Source organism: Drosophila nasuta, chromosome 2R (assembly GCF_023558535.2).
Source record: "Drosophila nasuta strain 15112-1781.00 chromosome 2R, ASM2355853v1, whole genome shotgun sequence".
In the NCBI taxonomy this organism is placed as follows: Eukaryota; Metazoa; Arthropoda; class Insecta; order Diptera; family Drosophilidae; genus Drosophila; species Drosophila nasuta.
In genome coordinates, this window is record NC_083456.1 from 29,203,392 (window position 1) to 29,221,833 (window position 18,442).

At 39.3% G+C, this 18,442-nt stretch overlaps 3 protein-coding genes across 6 annotated transcripts in view; all 3 read right to left on the bottom strand.

The window, feature by feature from the left end:
- LOC132784090 (uncharacterized) overlaps nt 1-8,614 on the bottom strand; it is a 41,919-nt gene extending 33,305 nt beyond the window's left edge. Inside the window, exons 1-2 of the mRNA XM_060789490.1 lie at nt 8,396-8,614; nt 5,927-6,608 (exon numbers count right to left, since the gene is read on the bottom strand). Coding sequence (XP_060645473.1) covers nt 5,927-6,233 — 307 coding nt within the window. The 5' untranslated portion in view covers nt 6,234-6,608; nt 8,396-8,614. The remainder of the gene's footprint in view (nt 1-5,926; nt 6,609-8,395) is intronic.
- A 161-nt stretch (nt 8,615-8,775) lies between these two features.
- Nucleotides 8,776-11,661, bottom strand: LOC132784890 (uncharacterized). The gene is made up of 4 exons (XM_060790785.1): nt 11,511-11,661; nt 9,785-11,452; nt 9,649-9,720; nt 8,776-9,589 (listed from the first exon to the last, which is right to left on the bottom strand). The coding sequence occupies exons 1-4, from the start codon at nt 11,524-11,526 to the stop codon at nt 8,937-8,939; spliced, it is 2,409 nt and encodes an 802-aa protein (XP_060646768.1). The 5' UTR covers nt 11,527-11,661; the 3' UTR covers nt 8,776-8,936.
- Nucleotides 11,662-12,080: 419 nt separating this feature from the next.
- On the bottom strand, nt 12,081-18,189 carry LOC132784889 (ankyrin repeat and sterile alpha motif domain-containing protein 1B). 4 transcript variants are annotated; one of them, XM_060790782.1, is made up of 9 exons: nt 18,019-18,189; nt 17,499-17,622; nt 15,874-16,661; nt 15,658-15,808; nt 14,915-15,180; nt 12,949-13,754; nt 12,649-12,885; nt 12,460-12,591; nt 12,081-12,401 (listed from the first exon to the last, which is right to left on the bottom strand). In XM_060790782.1, exons 2-9 carry the CDS (start codon nt 17,600-17,602, stop codon nt 12,294-12,296), a joined length of 2,592 nt encoding a protein of 863 aa, XP_060646765.1. In that variant the 5' UTR covers nt 17,603-17,622; nt 18,019-18,189; the 3' UTR covers nt 12,081-12,293. The 4 variants fall into 4 exon arrangements, with proteins under 4 accessions (XP_060646765.1, XP_060646764.1, XP_060646767.1 ...); XM_060790781.1 differs by having other exon boundaries at nt 14,915-15,219; XM_060790784.1 differs by lacking the exons at nt 15,658-15,808; nt 15,874-16,661; nt 17,499-17,622; nt 18,019-18,189 and adding an exon at nt 15,355-15,581 and having other exon boundaries at nt 12,086-12,401; nt 14,915-15,219.
- Nucleotides 18,190-18,442: the final 253 nt, after the last annotated feature.

Sequence of the window (18,442 nt, forward strand, 5' to 3'; positions counted from 1 at the left end):
AACTGCTTTTGGCATCTGCCCGCATGCTTGTGCGCAGCTTTTTCTCTCCAGAATTTATGGCCAGCTCTTCAATTTATGTTGTGGCAAAGACAAGACAAGACAATCAAATTAAATATGCTCATATTCACGCCCACGAAGCAACAAATTGTGGAATGCAGTGTGTTGTTCTGACTGGCTGCTGCCTGTTGACATCTTGGCCACAAAAATTGATTTGAAACATTTCTGCGGTGGTTGCATGCGGCATTCGTGTGGCATGTAATGCGTTGTTGCATGCTTTTATCGAATATATGTTTATTGTTTAACATTCACTTTTCTTGTCGGTTTCTTCATTTTATTGTATTTGGCACTTTCTTCACTAAGCTTAAAACTTTCTGTTTGTTGTGTGGGTGACAACAGCCTGAGAGTTGCTGCACACGGCTTGTGGCATGTGGCATGTGGCGTGCGCATGCGTTAGCCGCAACAGCAGCAGCAAAAAAGAGCCGTTAACTCCTTTTCAAAATGTAAATACATTGGCAGACACCTGTTTATGGCGGTTTACGCTTAACTCTCAACCCCCGCCTCCGCTCGAGGGGATAGAGAGAGGGGAGAGGACAGAGGGGGGCACTGCGCAACGTAGGTGGTTTCTCATAGATTGTAGCTTCAAATTGTTGCACTTGCCGCAGACATTGTGCCATTGTTTGTGGCGTATCTTGCATGTAGTTAGTTTGCTGTCTTGTCTTGTCTTGTGCCACAGCAACAACAACAACAACCGAAACAACAGCAACAACTTTAACAAAATACAAAACAATACGCCGTTGTTCGTTGGCCGCTGATAAAATCTGTAAATTTGCCCATTTGCTAAGCTGCGATAGAAAGTTCAATTTGAATTCAATAAGACGCTGACGCACAGTGGAGCACAATGTGATGGCTTGCTGATCAAAAACCCATAAACAGCCATGAAAGCGAGCTTTGCAAGTAAATACGAATTATCTACAATAAACACGAAATATTTACACAAATTTGTGATTAGTGGAATCAACGAATATTTACTATTTCCAAGTCTCAACAAAGCAACGATTATTTAATATTTTGAATAACCAAATTCAACTTAGACTAACTTCCTTAAAATGTGTTGTAAACATTTTGAAAACTTGTGAAGTTAAATATTAAAATTTTACTCTATAAAATTCTAAATATTGGGAATTTCAATTTATCTAATATTTTGAATGCAGAATATTAAAGAATTATATTTTTTACTGAACCAAATTCAACTAAGACAATCTTCATTAAAATGTCTTGTAAATATTTTGAAAACTCTTAAAGTTAAATATTAAAACTGTACTGTTTACTATACTATAATCTATAATAAGTCTTCAAAATGATAGAAATTCTAAATATTGTGAAAATTTCAATTTATATAATACTTTAAAAGCTAAATATTCTGCTTAGACTAACTTCCATAAAATATCTTTTAAGAATTTTGAAATCTAGTAAAGCTAAGTGTTAAATAAGTCTTTAAAATGATTGAAATTCTAAATGATGTGAATGTTAAAATTTAGAAAAGATTTTTTTACTTTCATTTATATTGAAATTATCAACATTTCCTATACTTAATTACATAAACTGTCTTTAATATTTTAAAAATTCAAAATATTCTTAAAACTCTCATATCAAAAAGATTATCTCTTTTCAACTTCATCTTTCAATGTTCAATTTTACAATTCGGTATTTCACTATTTATTATCTTAAAATCAATAAATTCCATAAAGTGTCTCTATACATTTTTTCAATTTTGTTTTTATTTACAGTGCGTAAATCCTTGAAACTTCTGGACACAAATAATTTAAAATGCTTTGCTGCTTATTATGGCATTTTTCCGCTAACAAACAGCTGACATTAGGGCCGTCGAGTCCATTCGAGCACATGCAGAAAATAAAAACAATGCGTTGAAGTTCATAAAAACAGAGAAAAGATAAACAGAAGCAAACAGAAAAGTACAGAGAACAGAACATAGCCCAAAGGGGCATAAAAACAAGCAGTCTAGCTGTCTGTATTTATGTGGCAGAGTATATACGTATGTAAATGTGAAAAGTCTTGCACAATATTCAGCTATGTAAAATTGAAAACAAATAAATAGCCACAACAAACGGCTGCTAAAATAAACAAGGCAAAAACTGGCTGGACGATCTGAAAGACAATTGAAAACTGAATCGAAAGATGCGACTGGCAGAAAAAAAAAGGAAGAATCATCAACGAGTTGAAATCATCATTGGGAAAAATGGGCTAAAGAAACGGGGAAACAAATTTGTTCACTTGTTGTTGTGTTCTCTTTCCGAGTTTTTCGCAAAAGGTGTAAACAAAACGTTGGGCGTATAATGAAGCCAGAGCAGCATGATGGCAGCGAGAGTTGCAACGATGCGGCAGAGTGTTAAAAACTACCTGTAAGATACACGTACGATGCTTAGAGATACATGCAACAACAAGTAAGCGAAGCAAGGTGCAACAGTCTCCTTCCTTCCTCGCTCTTGTTGCATGCCGCATGCCGCATGGCGTGCCGAATCGAAACGTTCGAAACGCTCTCCGCATGAAATATGTGGAAAAACGCCATGAAATGGGCTTTCGTCAAATTAGCGTGCCAGCGTTAACGACGAACGCATCTGTATTTGTATCTTTAGCTCTATGAGTCGGAGTCTGTAGCTAACATATAATATATCTGTGGCTGCACTGTGGGATATTTCGCACTTTGCTGTTCTCGATTTGCTACCTGAACCGAGAGACAGAGAAAGATAGAGAGAAAGATAGAATGACAGTCAGAGAGTGCGACTGACAGTCGATTGCACTGACGTTTCAACTTGATTTATTTGAGCAGCCTACTGCAGCTGTTTTTATCTGCATTTCGCATTTGCATCGCATTTGCATGTGCCATGTGCAAGTGCAAAGCCTTTGGCTCTTATCTAACTCAAAGAACGCTTCGTCTGACTTTGGCACTTGATCCAAACACAAACACAACACAACACACACAACACACTGGGAGACTTAACTTCTTCTCTCTGCAGTGTTGTTTCTCGCTGTTGTATAAAACTGAGCGTCATAAATACTCCCGTCGTTTAGTTTTTACGATTGTCGGCTGGCTTTGTTTGCCATAGACACACACACACAGACACACATCGCACACACACACACTTACACACATGCGCAGATACAAGTTCCAAGTATCTTTCAACGTATCTAAATGCATATACAAGTAAATGCCGCTGTGCTAAAGAGCTCAAGTGCCAGAGATCCCAGCTCACAGCTCACAGCTCAGAGAGTCAACCTCCGAGTCTCCTGCAAAGATTTTTGTCGGCAAAACCGATTCCTTGCGTACTGTACCCATTGAATGCCTTCGCCTTTGCCTTCGCCTTTGCCACCAAAACCAAACCAACAAACCAAAACCAAAAAAAAAAAAAACTGGTCCCCACCAGGGCCAAAGTTTGCGTGCCTTGCAGAAATTTTTATGGTTTCCTTCTCTGTGTTTGTGTGTGTTTGGATGGAGCCCAAGATGTTGTTGCTCCGAAAAGTAGCAACGAGGGCATTTATGCCTCAGGTAGCGATGCCTAAAATTTGACTTTGCATTGGAGCTAAAACACAACACAGCATCCAAATCGCTTGCATATGTCTGTAGTTTTTAGAACTATTTGAAATTGTATAGCTGCTCTTTTTTTTATGGCCAAAGTCTTCCATTTAATGGTCATAACAAAATTATTGTACAACATTCCAATGGCAACAAGGGCTTTTGCTTCAAGCTATGCCCAAGGCAGACGGAAGCTTATAACTTGGAATGTGAAGTCAATTTCAAATATTAAAAATAACCCAACGCTCAAATTATAATATGACATCGATAACGAACTATAATTAAAGTGAGCATAAAATTATAAATACTAAATTTATAATAATCTTAATAACAAAGATTAATAAAAGTGAGTATAACATGTTAATTAATGTAAAGTGTCTTTCAAGAGAGAGAAATTTCAGATTGCAAATATATCTTTTATTGATTTTATCGGTTACTCATTACATGTTAATTAACAGCTACTGTTAAGTTACTGTTACGCATTGAAACCCCTTTTTTCTTTTTATTATTACTGTAATATTTAAGTTAATCTTAATAAACATGTGTACTTGAAGTAGGAGAAGAGAAACTTAAGACTGCAAACTTATTTATATTAATTTTATTGATCATACAATGCATGTTAATTAACAGCTACTGTTATGTTTCTGTTACGCACTCGACAATAAACTCATTCCTTAAGAGTGTAATCTCAATAAAAAGTATTATAAACAATTTATGATCAACGGCTTTTTACTTATAAGTAGCGAATTGTTATTGACAGCCCTTCACAACATTAATGTTAATTAACAGCGACTGTTATGGAAATGTTATGCATTGGGAGATGCATGGCATGTCGGTTACTCATTTGGCGCATCAGTTGCGACACCGAAAGAAAAAAAAAGTCACCTTTAATTGTGGCACATTTCAGAAAGTCCAAAATTTACGTCTATAAGCAGCTCGTCAACGAGCTGCAGAGTCATAATTTGTTCGCAGAGACAAAGACAGACAGAGCGAGCGAGAGAGGGAGCGAGAGACAGAGACAGAGGAGGGGTGTAGGATGACGAAAGTACTTTCATTTTCACGCTCATAAAGTTTAAAAATGTTGTCGTAAAAGACGCAAGTTAAGCCGCTTAAATGACATTTAAATAAATAAGTTTGAGTGGCACGACAAGGTACAAAACAAAAAAGCGAGGAGTTCGGTGAATTTGGGTCCAAAGAATTGAGTGAAGACAAATATAGAAAGGTAAAAAATTAAACACAAAAAACCGGGCGGTAGCCCTTTCACTGCCACGATCAGGAGCATAGAAGCAACTGCCTGAGGGAACAGGAAGTTTGCACTTTGCCACGCAGAGGAGAGAGAGAGAAGAGAGAGAGAAAAAGAACAATCACGGTCAGCACACGTCTGGCTGTGATTACACTTTAAACTCGTTATAATGAGACTGCGACTGAGGCAGAGACTGAGGCAGAGAGTCAGAGACAGCGGATGTGCCCCGAACGTGCCCCGGGATGGGGCACAAAATTGAAAACTGAAAGCGTTAAGCTGCGGTTGACATCCTGGTTGCTGCCAGCTGGGCATCGCATCGCTCAAGAGCAGACGCAACCGATTGAATTACCATAAGATATCCATACTGAGCAGTAGTGGAGGAAGAATGGCAGACCAAAAACAGAAACACAAATACGAACAGACAACAAATGCACTTGTTCCCGTAATTTTTGAAATATGATGCCACGCCAAGGCGCAGGTCATAAACAACAACAGACAAACGACAACCGACAATCGACAACCAACAACCGACAAAAGACAATCGAGAGTCGGAGAGTCTGACTGAACAAGACGGCAAAGTGTTGTGCGATAAGGTTAGATAAGCGCCGCCCCGACTACAAAAAAAATATATTCCTACCTGATGCGGGATGGATTTGAACCCCGCTCCCTATGGAGTGCTCACTTCCTCACATTAAGAGCGGCGGCTCTCTGAGGTTTTAATACCCGCTACCCATTGAGTAGAAGGGTATTATAACTTTGTGCCAAGAGGCGGAAGGAAGCTTCTCAAACTCCACATTAATTTGAATTAAATTGGTGCTGTTAACTTGAATGTTATTGGTTAAACAATGCTACATTTAACAACTCTGTTATTTAGAATTCGATCTATCTGTTAAGCGAACGCTCTATACAAATGACTGTAATGTTAATGTTAAAAACTATGCTAAGAATAATTTCAAATGTTTTGAAGATGTTAACGGATGTTGAGTTCTCCTAAAATGTGTAGCGAGTATTTCACAGTCGAGCACCCTTGACTGTAGCTTTCTTACTCATTTTGATAAGAAGTAAATTACAATTTTTGGAAGAAAACTCACCTGTATTTATCTGCGCACCAGGCAGCACCACCGATGACTCTGCCTTGAAAGCCAACGCTGCATCATCCGTGTCCAAGTTCAAATCCGTCGCCAGCTTATCAACGCCGATGTCAAGCGTGGTGGCAGCATCGAGCTCCACATCCATTAGCGTGTTGCCCTTGAAGAGACCCGCGCTGCGGTATTCCTTGGCAAAGGGCGTGGCACCCAGAGCCGCCCCCAGCAGCATGAAGAGCAAACACATTTGCCGATACACGTGGCACATTTCACATTCGGCGGTGGCTTTTCTATGCCACATTCTGGGGTACATACAAATTACATGTACGACACACTAACTGAGAGACACATAAAAGCGAATGCAAATTGAAAATGAGAATTATTTGCGATATCGGGCCAAGAATAAGTGCTTTCAATTAAAACCGCCGCACGACGCGCGAAAAATTAAACAACGACTTGACCACAAGACCTCTCAGACACAGACACACACTAATACACACGCACACACTAAAACACGATATACTCGTAACAGTAAATTCAATTACGTGTCGGCTCGATCTATTCTATATATTTTTAACTATTCTTTTATCTTTTTTTGAATTTTTTTTTTGCCAGTTATGGAAATTATGTCAGCAATTAGTGAGATTTGGCGTTACGTGTTTTCCGTTTCGGGTTTCGTTTTGATGCTCTGAAATGATAAGAAATATAATACAATTAGTAAGGATCAAAGAGTTTCTCTACGGGATTTCCCTATTAAAAAAAAACTGCCAACCTTGACACAATTGCCCAGTTTGCATTTCAATTAGAACTGAATACTGAACAAACTAGTTAAACTCAGGAACTATAATACAGAAAAACAGAGCTTTATAATCCTACTACAACATTTCATATGCTTTATTATTCTCAAACCCATTTAATAATTTAATTTGCATTTTTTCCACATTTTTCATCTAATTCAAGAGCAATAATAATATACAATTAATTGCTTGAAGCATACGTAAGAAGTTGAAACTGATCGTTAAAAACTGGATTACAATTAATATTACATATTATCATTGTAAAATTGAATTTGCACGATTTTTATCCGACCAAATAGATCGCCACATAAAAATGGATTCATGACCACCAATCAAATAAATCTTTCAAATTGAATTTTTAAAATGATATTTTTTATAAAAAAAACACAATGCGGCGTGTTAAATTTCTAAGACAAATTTTTTCAGAATTATCCAAAGAAATTTCATATAAAAATATGCGATATTACGAAATATTAAAAATGTCATCAGTTATCAGACTTTAAAAGTATTTACACTTTTAAAGGGTAACTGCAAGTCGACTTCCATTTAATAGCTAATTTTTGTCAGAGATAGAACTTGAGATTATCAAAGTTGACACTGAAAATTATTTATCATTAGTTAAACAAGCGAAGGGCGTGGAAAACTGCGGGGCACCGGAAAACCTGCAGCGTATTTCGAAGTGAATTATACTGAATGCAGATAGAATCTTCAACTCTATCAATAATGTAATATTTATGGGAAATTATGTATGTATTGGAAAATAGGTTAAAGGAGAGTCTTCCAACATATTTCCAACAGCTGTTGCGCTGACTCGTCAAATCAATTAAAATACAAATACACACACACATGTATGTATGCATGTGTACGCGTTAATTTCCAATACAAATTCCCATAAGCTGTTGGGCATGCGCGACGTTGCAGCAGCGGAAATACGTACGAATTTCCACAATGAAAAACGCGAGAACGGAACCCACAATAAATATAATAATAAGCGAGCAAATGAAATCGTAAACAAATTGCCGGCATTGCCCCTTGCATTGTCTACCTGAAGCGGAGTGAGAGAGAAGAGCCCACCAAACGCCCAAAAAAGAGAATCAACACACACACGTGCACATACATACACGAGAGCACGACCAAAAACTGTCATTGATGCGTGCGTACACTAAAATGCATATTCATATGTGTGTGTGCAAGCATGTGTAATGCGCCGTTAGCGCCGCTCATAAAATGTCAATGCAAAACGTTATTGCTGCCGTTCGTTCATGCGCACACATGTTACCGCGCATCATATCATGCGTTCTCGCTCGCACTTTGTTGGTGGGGGAATTGCCAGAGATGCGACTGGCAAAACCTATTGAGTTGGAGACTTGAGACAGCAACAACAACAAAAATAGGAGAGCAAATATTCATCATCATTCACATGAATGGTGGGTGGGGGACACAAACACACACTCACACAATACACAAAAACGAGTTTTGTCAAAATATTGTTTTTGCTTTTTTTTCATTTTTGCATTACACAAAAACGCAAACAAGCACACAAAACTCATCTCTCAAAAGAAAGAACAACAAAAGCGAATGGTGAAATTGGTGCAAGTGTTGCTTCTTCTTCTTCTTTTTCACATAAAACACACATTCGGCACATTTGAAAAACTGACGGAAATTATTTGTTGTGTACCTTTTTTATGCAAGAATTACGTAGACTTTTTGATCCACACACTTGTTTTATGCAATTCTCTGTTATTAGCACACACGAAATACCAAGGAACAAATAAACAACGCGCGCAGAGTTTTTTGATTTTTGCGTCAATCAACGGTAACGGTAAACTCGAAAAAACGAAGAGCGATTCCGCATGATCGACCGCACGCTTCAACAACGAATCTCACAATATCACTACGAATGTTGCAGAACAATGTTGTGCCAGCAACATTGCAACATGTTGAACGTCGATTTAGTCAGTTTACTAACACTGACTGCCTATGTTACAGCGCTGTTGTGCTCCCATGGCGCTGTTAACTGCAGTCAGCTTGGCGGTTAAACTTCAAATTGCATTGTTGGTAAAATGAAAATGTATTTATTTAAAGTTAAGTATGATAATAATTGCCTTTTTGTCTTAGCAAAGGTGATAGATAACTCTTTTAACAGACCACCCAAAATTAGAAATGTTATAAAACGTACACAATTAGTTTAAATATGACAACAATATGAATAAAGAGTTTTAAGATTTGTTTTCGTTCATCTGTCGACGATGCTCCATTTGGAGCTCAAAGCGACGATTCGAACGAACGCCACGGATTAGATCGCTTCGGTTCTCCTTGGTTGTGCGACCCTTGAACATTTCCATATGCCGCTTGCGACGTTCTTCCAATTTATTTTTCACAATTGCTGAAGCAGCCATTTCAGGCTTTTTAGCAGCGTTGCTTGGAACAACGCTAGTAGCTGCTGTTGTGATGATCTTGGGCTTTGTGGCCGCCGGTTTGGTCAACAAAGGCAAGCGAGATGATGTCACCACTTGTTGTGGCTGTACAACCATAATATTGCGTGGCGTGGGTAGCTTCCTTTTCCTCTCCGCTTCCTCAGGCTTCATCGGCGTCATCAACGTGCCGATATTCTTTATAGCTTTTGGACGTGCTTCATCGGAGGTCAATTTGCTGCTATTTGTTGGCAACTTCTTGGCTGAAGAGTTGCCTGGTATTAGCTTCTTGGCCGAGGATGTCAGCTCCTTGGCACGCACCGCCTTGCGCTCAATGTGATCCACCAGATTTTCCATTTTGCTAAAGTGCTTCTGATGTATGGCCGCAAAATTGGGCAATTTAGTGCGCGCTTTCAATTTAACAGGCATCGGCGATGCCTTGGTTATGCCATAGAACTCTATAAATGAAAATTGTGTTAGATCAAGAAAATTAGGAGAGTATTCTTTAGATGCTTACTTGGCAGGGGAATCTTACTGTTGATAATAGGAGCATCCACAGACTTAGAGCGTTTGCGGCGCTGTGTGACATCTAGAAAAAAAGAGGGAAGCGGTTAAAAATGTTTTATAATTAAAGCTAAAAATGTTTCACTTACGACTGAAATTGAATTCTTCTTCCCAGCGCTTGTCAATGTCGCTGACTGTGGACACTTCGATGGGACTGTAAAAGGAGACAGTTTTTGTATGCTCCTGTGTTAGATCACAGACAGACTTGGAACGTCTGCTGCTGCGAGAAGCGTCTGCATTCAAGATCTTTTTCTTGATGGTGCTCTTCACATCGGTGAAATTAAGATTCATCTTTGATGTGGACTTGAATGGTGTGGGAAACTTGTATGCCTTCGACTTGCTGCTCTTCGGTGTACCCATCGCCTTCAAGATCGTTGTGTTCTCATCATTCTCATCGGTCAACACCACTTTAATGCCAACCTCTGGCGACATTTGCAACGTGGGCATCTCAATATCCAAGAACTGCGAGTGTGGCAACTCATCAGGTTGTTTTTCTGGTGATTCTTCGATCTCGAAGGTTCTGTTTTGCTCCTCGGCAGGATCCTCATCGTCGAGCACAATTAACGAAGGCATTTCCTCGACATCATCATCGTCCTGCTTGACGACCTCATCTTGTTTTTTCAGTGGAGACAAACCCAGATCATTCATGACCTCGGCAGTAACTCCAGCGGGCAGAACTTCCAGGGATTGATCGAGGCAGACTTCATGAACAGTTGAAGGCATTACAATTACTTCAGCTGTATGAACAGTCAAAGTTTCTGCTGCTTCGAGAGCAGTTGAAGCTTTTTCTTCACCTGCAACTTCATCTGTTCCTTCATCTTCGGGGACAGTCTCTAGTATAGCTTCAGTGACAGTTTCAGGTTTTTCTTTCACTTCAACTTCAGGAACCATTGCAGCTGTTTCTTCTTCCTCAACTTCGATCACTTCAACTTCAGGAACAATTGCAGCTGTTTCTTCTTCCTCAATTTCGATCACTTCAACTTCAGGAACAATTGCAGCTGTTTCTTCCTCCTCAACTTCGATAACAGTTGCAGCTTTGACTACCACTTCAGCTTCTATTTCCAAAGTTGCATTTGCAACTTTAGATGCTGCTTTTGTCGCACTGGATTGCTTCTTAGCTGATGGCACCAGCTCAGCAGTAGGTTCCTCGATTTCCTCCTTCTCTTCGATAACAGTTGCAGCTTTGACTGCCTCTTCAGCTTCTATTTCCAAAGTTGCATCTGCAACTTTAGATGCAGTTTTTGTTGCACTGGATAGCTTCTTAGCTGACGGCACCAACTCAACAGTAGGTACCTCTATTTCCACCTCATTATCCTCTGCATTATCTTCATCCGCTGCCTCAGTTGCCTGTTCTTCCTCCTGCTGCAATTTTGCTTTTTTGTTTGCCGTACGCTTTGCTTTGCGGCCGCGATTGCGCGCAGCACGACCACCTTCGGCAGCTTGCCACTTGTGGGTCTCCTCCTCAGGAGCAGCCTCAGTTTCGACATCAGCATCGATAACTGTTTTATTGTTGTTATCCTTGCGTGCTGAACGCATTAAATTATTTTTGATAATGTCCTCATAGTCCATGGGAGGACGAACGCTTTTGCGCGCACTGCGCCGTGGCATCTCGCTGAGCAGCCGCATTGATGTTGATGCATTTGGCGTTTTCGGTTGCAGCTCCTCATCGCAGGATTTCAAACGCGTAGCTCGGCGTGTGTTCTTTGCCACTGGCGTATTGGTAAGCGACTCCTGTGGACAGGCGTCCTTTTCGGTTGCTGTAGCCAATAATTGTTATTAGTTAACAGCACACGTTTCTTTGCACGCATTATTTACCTGACTTCACTTCCATTTTTAACTTAAGTTTGTGTAATTTTAGAGCGTCTTTTTATCTTTTCTTCGTTGCGCTTAAAATTTACTTTAAAACTGCGGGAATGTTAATTAACATGCGTCGTTCTAGAATTAGAGAATCATCGATAACACTATCGATGCAACGATTTTCTTAAACTTCGATATTTTATGGCATAGCTATGGTTATTAAGCTAAATAAATAAATTATTATATTTAATAAATTACGACTTATTTTCCTTTAAAAAAGAGACCTTTATTAAGATGTTTTATTCAACAACTGTGTGGGAAACAACTAATTTTAAGACAAGTTACACCAAAGTAAAAAATTTTGGTATATTTCAATGGCGCGTCACTTTAAAAATCTTGTAATTGTATATTTACAAAGATAACAAAATGGGCGGAGTAAAAGTTTTTTTCTTACCATTAAGTCAGCTTATTCTCCTACTGATCAGATTTCCGTCAAGAAACAGTAACTTTCGAAAAATTGGACACTACGTTTGATTGGGCATCGATGCTGTCGTTTATATACTCGATAACATTAACAATAAATGCTCCGACAAATTGATATCGAAAAATCAGTTACCGTTCAATAGTTTTTTTCGATTTATTGAAAAATTCAAATTTGAAAAAACAATACTATACAAAATGCTAACTCATTTGAAATAATGATAGATAAATGACAATGGCATCAAAGACTAGTAAGTCAAATATACATTCAAATGAAAATATGAATTAATGGCATCATGTATTTGTTTGTGGCACATGAAATTAGCACTCATCATTCGGCACCGAGGTTGAGCTCTGTCTGTTTAAAGCCAGTTGATAGGCCACCTCAAAAGCTTGTCCTAACGTCAGAATTATCTCATTGGCCAATTCCTGCAATTCAGATGATTATAAATAATATTCTTATTGTATATTAGATTGAATAACACACCAAATTGTCGACCATAAAGACATGGCAATAATGCAGATCCTGCTCTTTGGTGATATAGGCAAAATAGCGCATGTCCTCGGCATCCTGGCAGACACAATTGATATTCTCAATATCGTGCGAACAGATGGCAGTCTAAGAAAGGGATGACAATGTTAATAATGCGTTTAAAAACCAGTTTAAATCGCGCACCTTTGAGTCGTGATCTATAAACTTGACGCCCAGGCAGGAAGCAGCAATGTCCACTTTCAGACGCGTCTGCAGATTGGCAGCCTTGAGATACTTTGTGGACGTGGTGCAGTTCTCTAGCAGAGTAATATCGCTGACACTAGAGCCCGGCTTTAGATTCTCATCGATCTTGAGCTTCTGTATCGACTTGCGCGCTGAAATTGTGCCCTGCAAATGTCGGATGACTGTCGATCCCAGATACTATAAAGGATAAGAGAAGTTTAGAATTGGAATAACGAAATATACTTCAGATTAGGTACTCACAAAGACCGAATAACGTATTTCGCCATAGACCAACGTGTAAGGCGAATGACACCAATGCGAAGCAGGACTCGGCGATTTGCCCAGCAACAGATCGGCAGGATTGCGTATGTGCAGCGACTGGCGAGGATCAGCTTCCGCTTCCGCTTTGCCACCATTGGACAACTCTGCCACTGAATTGGGCTCCTCGCTAGACTCTCGCTGCTGTTCCACAGTCGATACCTCATTGCCAATGTGCTCGAAAATTGTGTCGATCTCGGCCCAAACACGTGAAGCGCTGAAATCCTCTCCAGTTGCGGAATAACGCTGCTTGGACAGGCTGCGTCGCTGGTTATTGAGTGCATTCACCGAACGCACCATGCTGGGCGAACGCAAACCTTCGCGGGGCACCGAGACTCCACGTCCATCGACCACATCGGGAGCCAAATTCAAAGTGGATCCTTTAAAGAGACCCGCAAATGGTATATCGCCCACAAACTCCTCAACCTGATGGTCTGAAGAGCAAAATGAGTTCGAGTTGGAATCGCTGGGCAAGCGTGGCGACACCGGCTGCATGTAATTGAAGATTGTGGCTTCCGCTTCGATGACTGTGGGCGGCGGATAATCGGGCGTGGGCGAATGGCGATTGATTTTCATGTTATTGTTGCTATCAATGTGATTGGTGGGCGTGTCACAGTCCATTGGCGTCGCCCGCGGCTTCAGATTGACATAGTCACAATCATTGGTGTTGGCTCGATGGCGTGGCATCGGCACCGGAGATTGCAGCGTCATTTCCACGTACTGCGTGATCGGTCTGTGCAAGCGTGCAGCTGTCAAAGCAAACGAAATTCGAGTTAATGAAATTTAAGACAAGTTAAAATAAACTGCAATCGAGTTAGCTTAAAGATATCTGCTACATAGATAAATTAATATAGATACAACTAAATTGCAACTGAGAGTGGAAGTCATACTATGATATAAAGCAGCTGTCAAAGCAAACGAAATTCAAGTTAATGAAATTTTAGACAATTTGAAAAAAAACTGGAATCAAGTTAGCTTAAAGATATCTGCTACATAGATAAATTAATATAGATACATTAAATTGCAACTGAGAGTGCGAATCATACTATGATAAAAAGCAGCTGTCAAAACAAACGAAATTCAAGTTAATGAAATTTAAGACAAGTTAAAAAAAAACTGGAATCGAGTTTGCTCGACTTAAAGATACTAGCTACAAATTTTAAGCTAATAAAGATACAAAGATAAAGCTAAATTGCAACTAAGAGTGAATATCATACTATGTAAAACATTGATATCTTAGATATGTATATGATTTTAGAATATATAGATAAATGACAGCTAAGGTCAATATTGGAACTATGGATTAAATATGGAACTTTTTATAATATAATTAAATATTTGTAACTGTATAAGTTTTTCGCCAACTTCCAGAATTTACAATTTAAAGTTTAAAGCATATAATTTAATATTTGTAATTTTAGAAGCTTTTCAACACCTTCCAGAATTTTCAATTTACAGCTTACAGCACATAAATTTATATTTAAAACTTTGAGATAATATAAATTACTTCAATGTTGTATTATTGCAACATTTACTTTTACCAACATGACTTTTTAACTTCGTTCTTCGCTAACTTTAAATGTTTGATTTGATGAATGATTTCTAGAATTTCAGCACTAAACCCATTTAATTTGTTCGATTTAGGAGGAACTTATGTATGTAGATATATGATATGCTTGAAACAATAAGAAGTGACGCCTTTATCTTTCATAGCTCTTTCTAAGAACTAGTTGTTTAAACGAATGGTCAGACAGACAGACCAACAGACCTAATTCTCTTTATAGTCCCGAGTATAAACATATACAAATAATAAAAATTGCCTGCTATCATTGCAATTAATTTATCTTTAGTTTCCACGTCATCTCTAGCAGATATCACAATAAAATAGGAATGACTCATCATTGCTTACAGCTGCTGTGGATACTCGCTGGTTCCTCGCTGCTCGAGTTGCCCTTCATCATATTGATATACTCATACGATCGCGATGGAATCGAGCCGTTGGAAAAGTTGTTGGCCGTCTGCAGCAAGGCGCTATGATAGGGCTGCTTGTAGACGGGTTTGTAGCTGGTCCACAGCTCTTGGCTGCTGTGTATGGCATCCATATCGTTGACAGACTTTTGATACTTGATCGGCTTCATTTCCAGATAGTTCGCCGGCGGTTTGATGTCCAGCGAGCTTAAAGAGTGCGAGAGTCCGATTTGTGGATCGAGCTTTCTATATAGTTTGGTTGTCGTTGTTGTAGTTGGTTGGTTAGGCGGCGAAGTGGGGTGGTAGGAGTTAGCATATAATATTGAGAGAGAGAGATATAAATAAATAAGAACCAGACCCGTTATATCAAGGCGTACCAACCACAGACACAATCTGATGATGAGTGCAGGCAGAAGAAGTGAGTGCAAAGTGCGTGCGTATGATGTGAATGTGTGTGTGTTCGTGTGTGAGAGTGTGAGTGCGGTGCAAGTTGACTGGGAAAGAGTGGTGAATGCGATCCATGTGGAATGAGTGTTGATCTTGAGCTGGGCCAACAATTAGTTGCTGCTTTGCGCTATGGTTAATTAAGGTCACACAATTACAACATATATATGTATGTATGTATATACGACTACATCGAAAGCGTGACGTAGGCGTGGCGTGGGCGTGTGCTTAGGTTCTTACTTCCTCAGCTTCAATGGATCATTTAGCTTCGTTTGCTTCTGCCTTTGAGCGTTCTTTTCGAACAAACGCTTCGGCAACGAGTGCGTGCTATGCTCTTCCCCATCCAACGACAGTTTATTGACCAGCTGCGCCTCCGCCAACTGCTTAAATTCTGAAAGCAAATTAAGAAGGCGTTACTAGAGACATTCATTTAATTACTTTTTTATGGCTACAAACCGTTGATGACCGCAACAATTTCGTAGGTGACATGCGGCGGATAGTCACCCAATATTTCGAGTGCTGTGCGTCCGTTGCCATCCTGTGCATTGATGTCGATGCCAGCTTTGAGCAGCGTCACCACCACCGACTTCTTGCCACACAGCGCTGCCTCATGCAACGCGCTGCCCGCATGCGTCAGAATGTTGACATCGACGCCAGCATTGAGCAGCGTTTCCACCACCTTCTTGTGCCCATTGCGACTGGCCAAATGCAGGCAAGAGTGTGTAAATATGTGCTTAGTGGGCGTGACAGCAAACTGCGACGAATAGCCAAGCAACTCGGCCATATCCTCCTCGTTGAAGCGACGATAATGCGCTATCAGATCAGGATCGACACGCAGCAATGTTTGCACCACTTGCAAGCGACCAAATTGGGCAGCGAGATCCAAAGCGGTTTGAAAGCTATTGTTGCGTATATTCGGATCAGCGCCAAAGGACAACAGAATAGCCACAACGGTGTTGTGTCCATGCTGTGCACCCGAGTGCAGCGGCGTCTCGTTCTCAATGGTCTGCGCATTGGGATTCGCTGGCATCGGTGAGTTAAAGAGCAGCATCTTCACAATCTCCTGGTGACCCGCCCAGGAGGCGAGAAACAGCGGCGTCGATCCTCTAATATCGGGCACATCGATCTGAGCATTATGCGAGAGCAAAAGACGCACAATGCTGCTGTGTCCATTAAGACAGGCGTGATGGAGGGCAGTGTAACCGTTGACATCTTGGCAATTGATGTTGGGACTGCGACGGAAGCTGCAAAAGAAGATCAACAAATGAGTAAAAAGCATTGTAAACTAAAGTGAAGTATAATGTGAAATTAAGTGACTCAATAATTAACTTGAACTTTACAGATGATTAAAGTTTTTTTGTAGTTCTTAAAGTTGATTTTTATTAATCACATTTTTATTGCTCAATTTCGAGTGTCAAAGAAGTCGGAGCGTTTTTATCTCTCAATTCTAAACTATATATTATGTTGACCATTATTGTTATAAGTTTTATGATGAGAAGTATATAGTTTTTTCTCTCAATGATAACGATTAATTTTAGTTTGATTCAATTTTAGATCCTAGTCATTATATTTATATCATATTTTGTAATTTTATAAATATTAAACCATAATCAATGAATGAATCATTCAATTATAATGAATCGTTATGATCAAATTACGAAATAAACCGTTTATTTATAAAAATTTCTGCGAATTTCGTAAATAATACTCCACAGTGAATAAATAACTTTCAATAATATATTAAAATTAGTTCTGGGGTTGCTTTGTAATTATTTTAGAACACTATGATATAATATCGACAATACCGCAATTTATGTTTAATGTTTTATGCTGAGTTTCACTGATAAGAAATCATTAAATAAGCGTTTATGATTCAATTCTTTTTGATAAACAATAATGATATTTGTGCCAAACTAATAATATTAATCATCATTCAAATCGTTGCAATAAAATCATAATTAAGATATGAACAATTAGTTGCAAATTATAGCTTTCGTTGTAATAAATATTGTTCAAAGACACTTTCTATTTCATTGAAATTTCACCGCTTTTGTTTTCACTGTTTTCATTTGCTCACTCACCTGGACAAAGGTCCATGTCGCTTAGCCGTTAGTTCCAGCAGCTTGCCAACGATTTTGATGTCGCCTTTGCGAGCCGCTTCCAATAAATGTTGATCCTTCCCCATTTCGGCTGAGCAGTGGCGATCTAATTGTTCAGGAAATGCACGAAATAAATTTAAAGCATGAGTATACGCATGAGATCATACTACAACCCACTAAGTAACACCCCGCCCACGCCCTGTGCATGAGTCTCCTCACCATCATCATCAGGTGGCAATCAGCTGTTTGCCGCAACGGTTCTCGTTCCAGATCACACAGACACACACACACTGATACACAGACACCTGCAGCGCACATTCCGATGGCACGCACACACACACACACACTAGTCGGTGTTTGTTTTCATAAACGTGTTGTTTTTAGGGCCTACTCTTCCAAGGTCATCGCACGGCATTGCCACCCAAACTCATCCCAAAATAGTTCGAACTTCTTAATTTTATTTATTATGCTCACTCTCTCTCTCTCTCTCTTTCGCACTCACCTTATATCCAGCTCGTCGCCTGTTGTGCTGTAATAGCTTATAACTGTCGTATTTGCATTCTTAAGTGTATTATTGACTGTTCTTCTTATGGGATTGCTAAATGATTGATGAGCTTAAATGCTATTGTTTGTTTTTTTTTGTGCGCGAGAATCTGGAACCACCTCACCAGCCACCAGCCCAAGTAATAATAAATTGGATATGGAGAAAACATCGATGACACTATCGATCAACGTTTTTGAACTAGTTTAAATATAGAAATTTGGGTGGCTCATTTTATTGTATTAGGCAACTGATATGCATTTGTTTTTAAAAGGTTACACATTACATGAATTTAGATATTTTATTAAAAATAAAACCAGACAATTACTCAAAGATATATACAATATTTTCTCCACCTTATTATTCTAATTGAAAATAAAACGAT

What these genes read in the sequence shown, in the direction of transcription:
- LOC132784890 (XM_060790785.1), bottom strand. An exon ending in AGAAGAATTCAATTTCAGTC is followed by an intron (nt 9,721 to 9,784) that starts GTAAGTGAAACA and finishes CTTTTTTTCTAG; the next exon opens with ATGTCACACAGCGCCGCAAA. An exon ending in CAGTAAGATTCCCCTGCCAA is followed by an intron (nt 9,590 to 9,648) that starts GTAAGCATCTAA and finishes TTTCATTTATAG; the next exon opens with AGTTCTATGGCATAACCAAG.
- LOC132784889 (XM_060790781.1), bottom strand. Translation starts at nt 17,602, where the DNA reads ATGGGGAAGGATCAACATTTATTGGAAGCGGCTCGCAAAGGCGACATC. An exon ending in CGACATGGACCTTTGTCCAG is followed by an intron (nt 16,662 to 17,498) that starts GTGAGTGAGCAA and finishes CTTCTTTTGCAG; the next exon opens with CTTCCGTCGCAGTCCCAACA. An exon ending in GATCCATTGAAGCTGAGGAA is followed by an intron (nt 15,220 to 15,657) that starts GTAAGAACCTAA and finishes CAAACTATATAG; the next exon opens with AAAGCTCGATCCACAAATCG.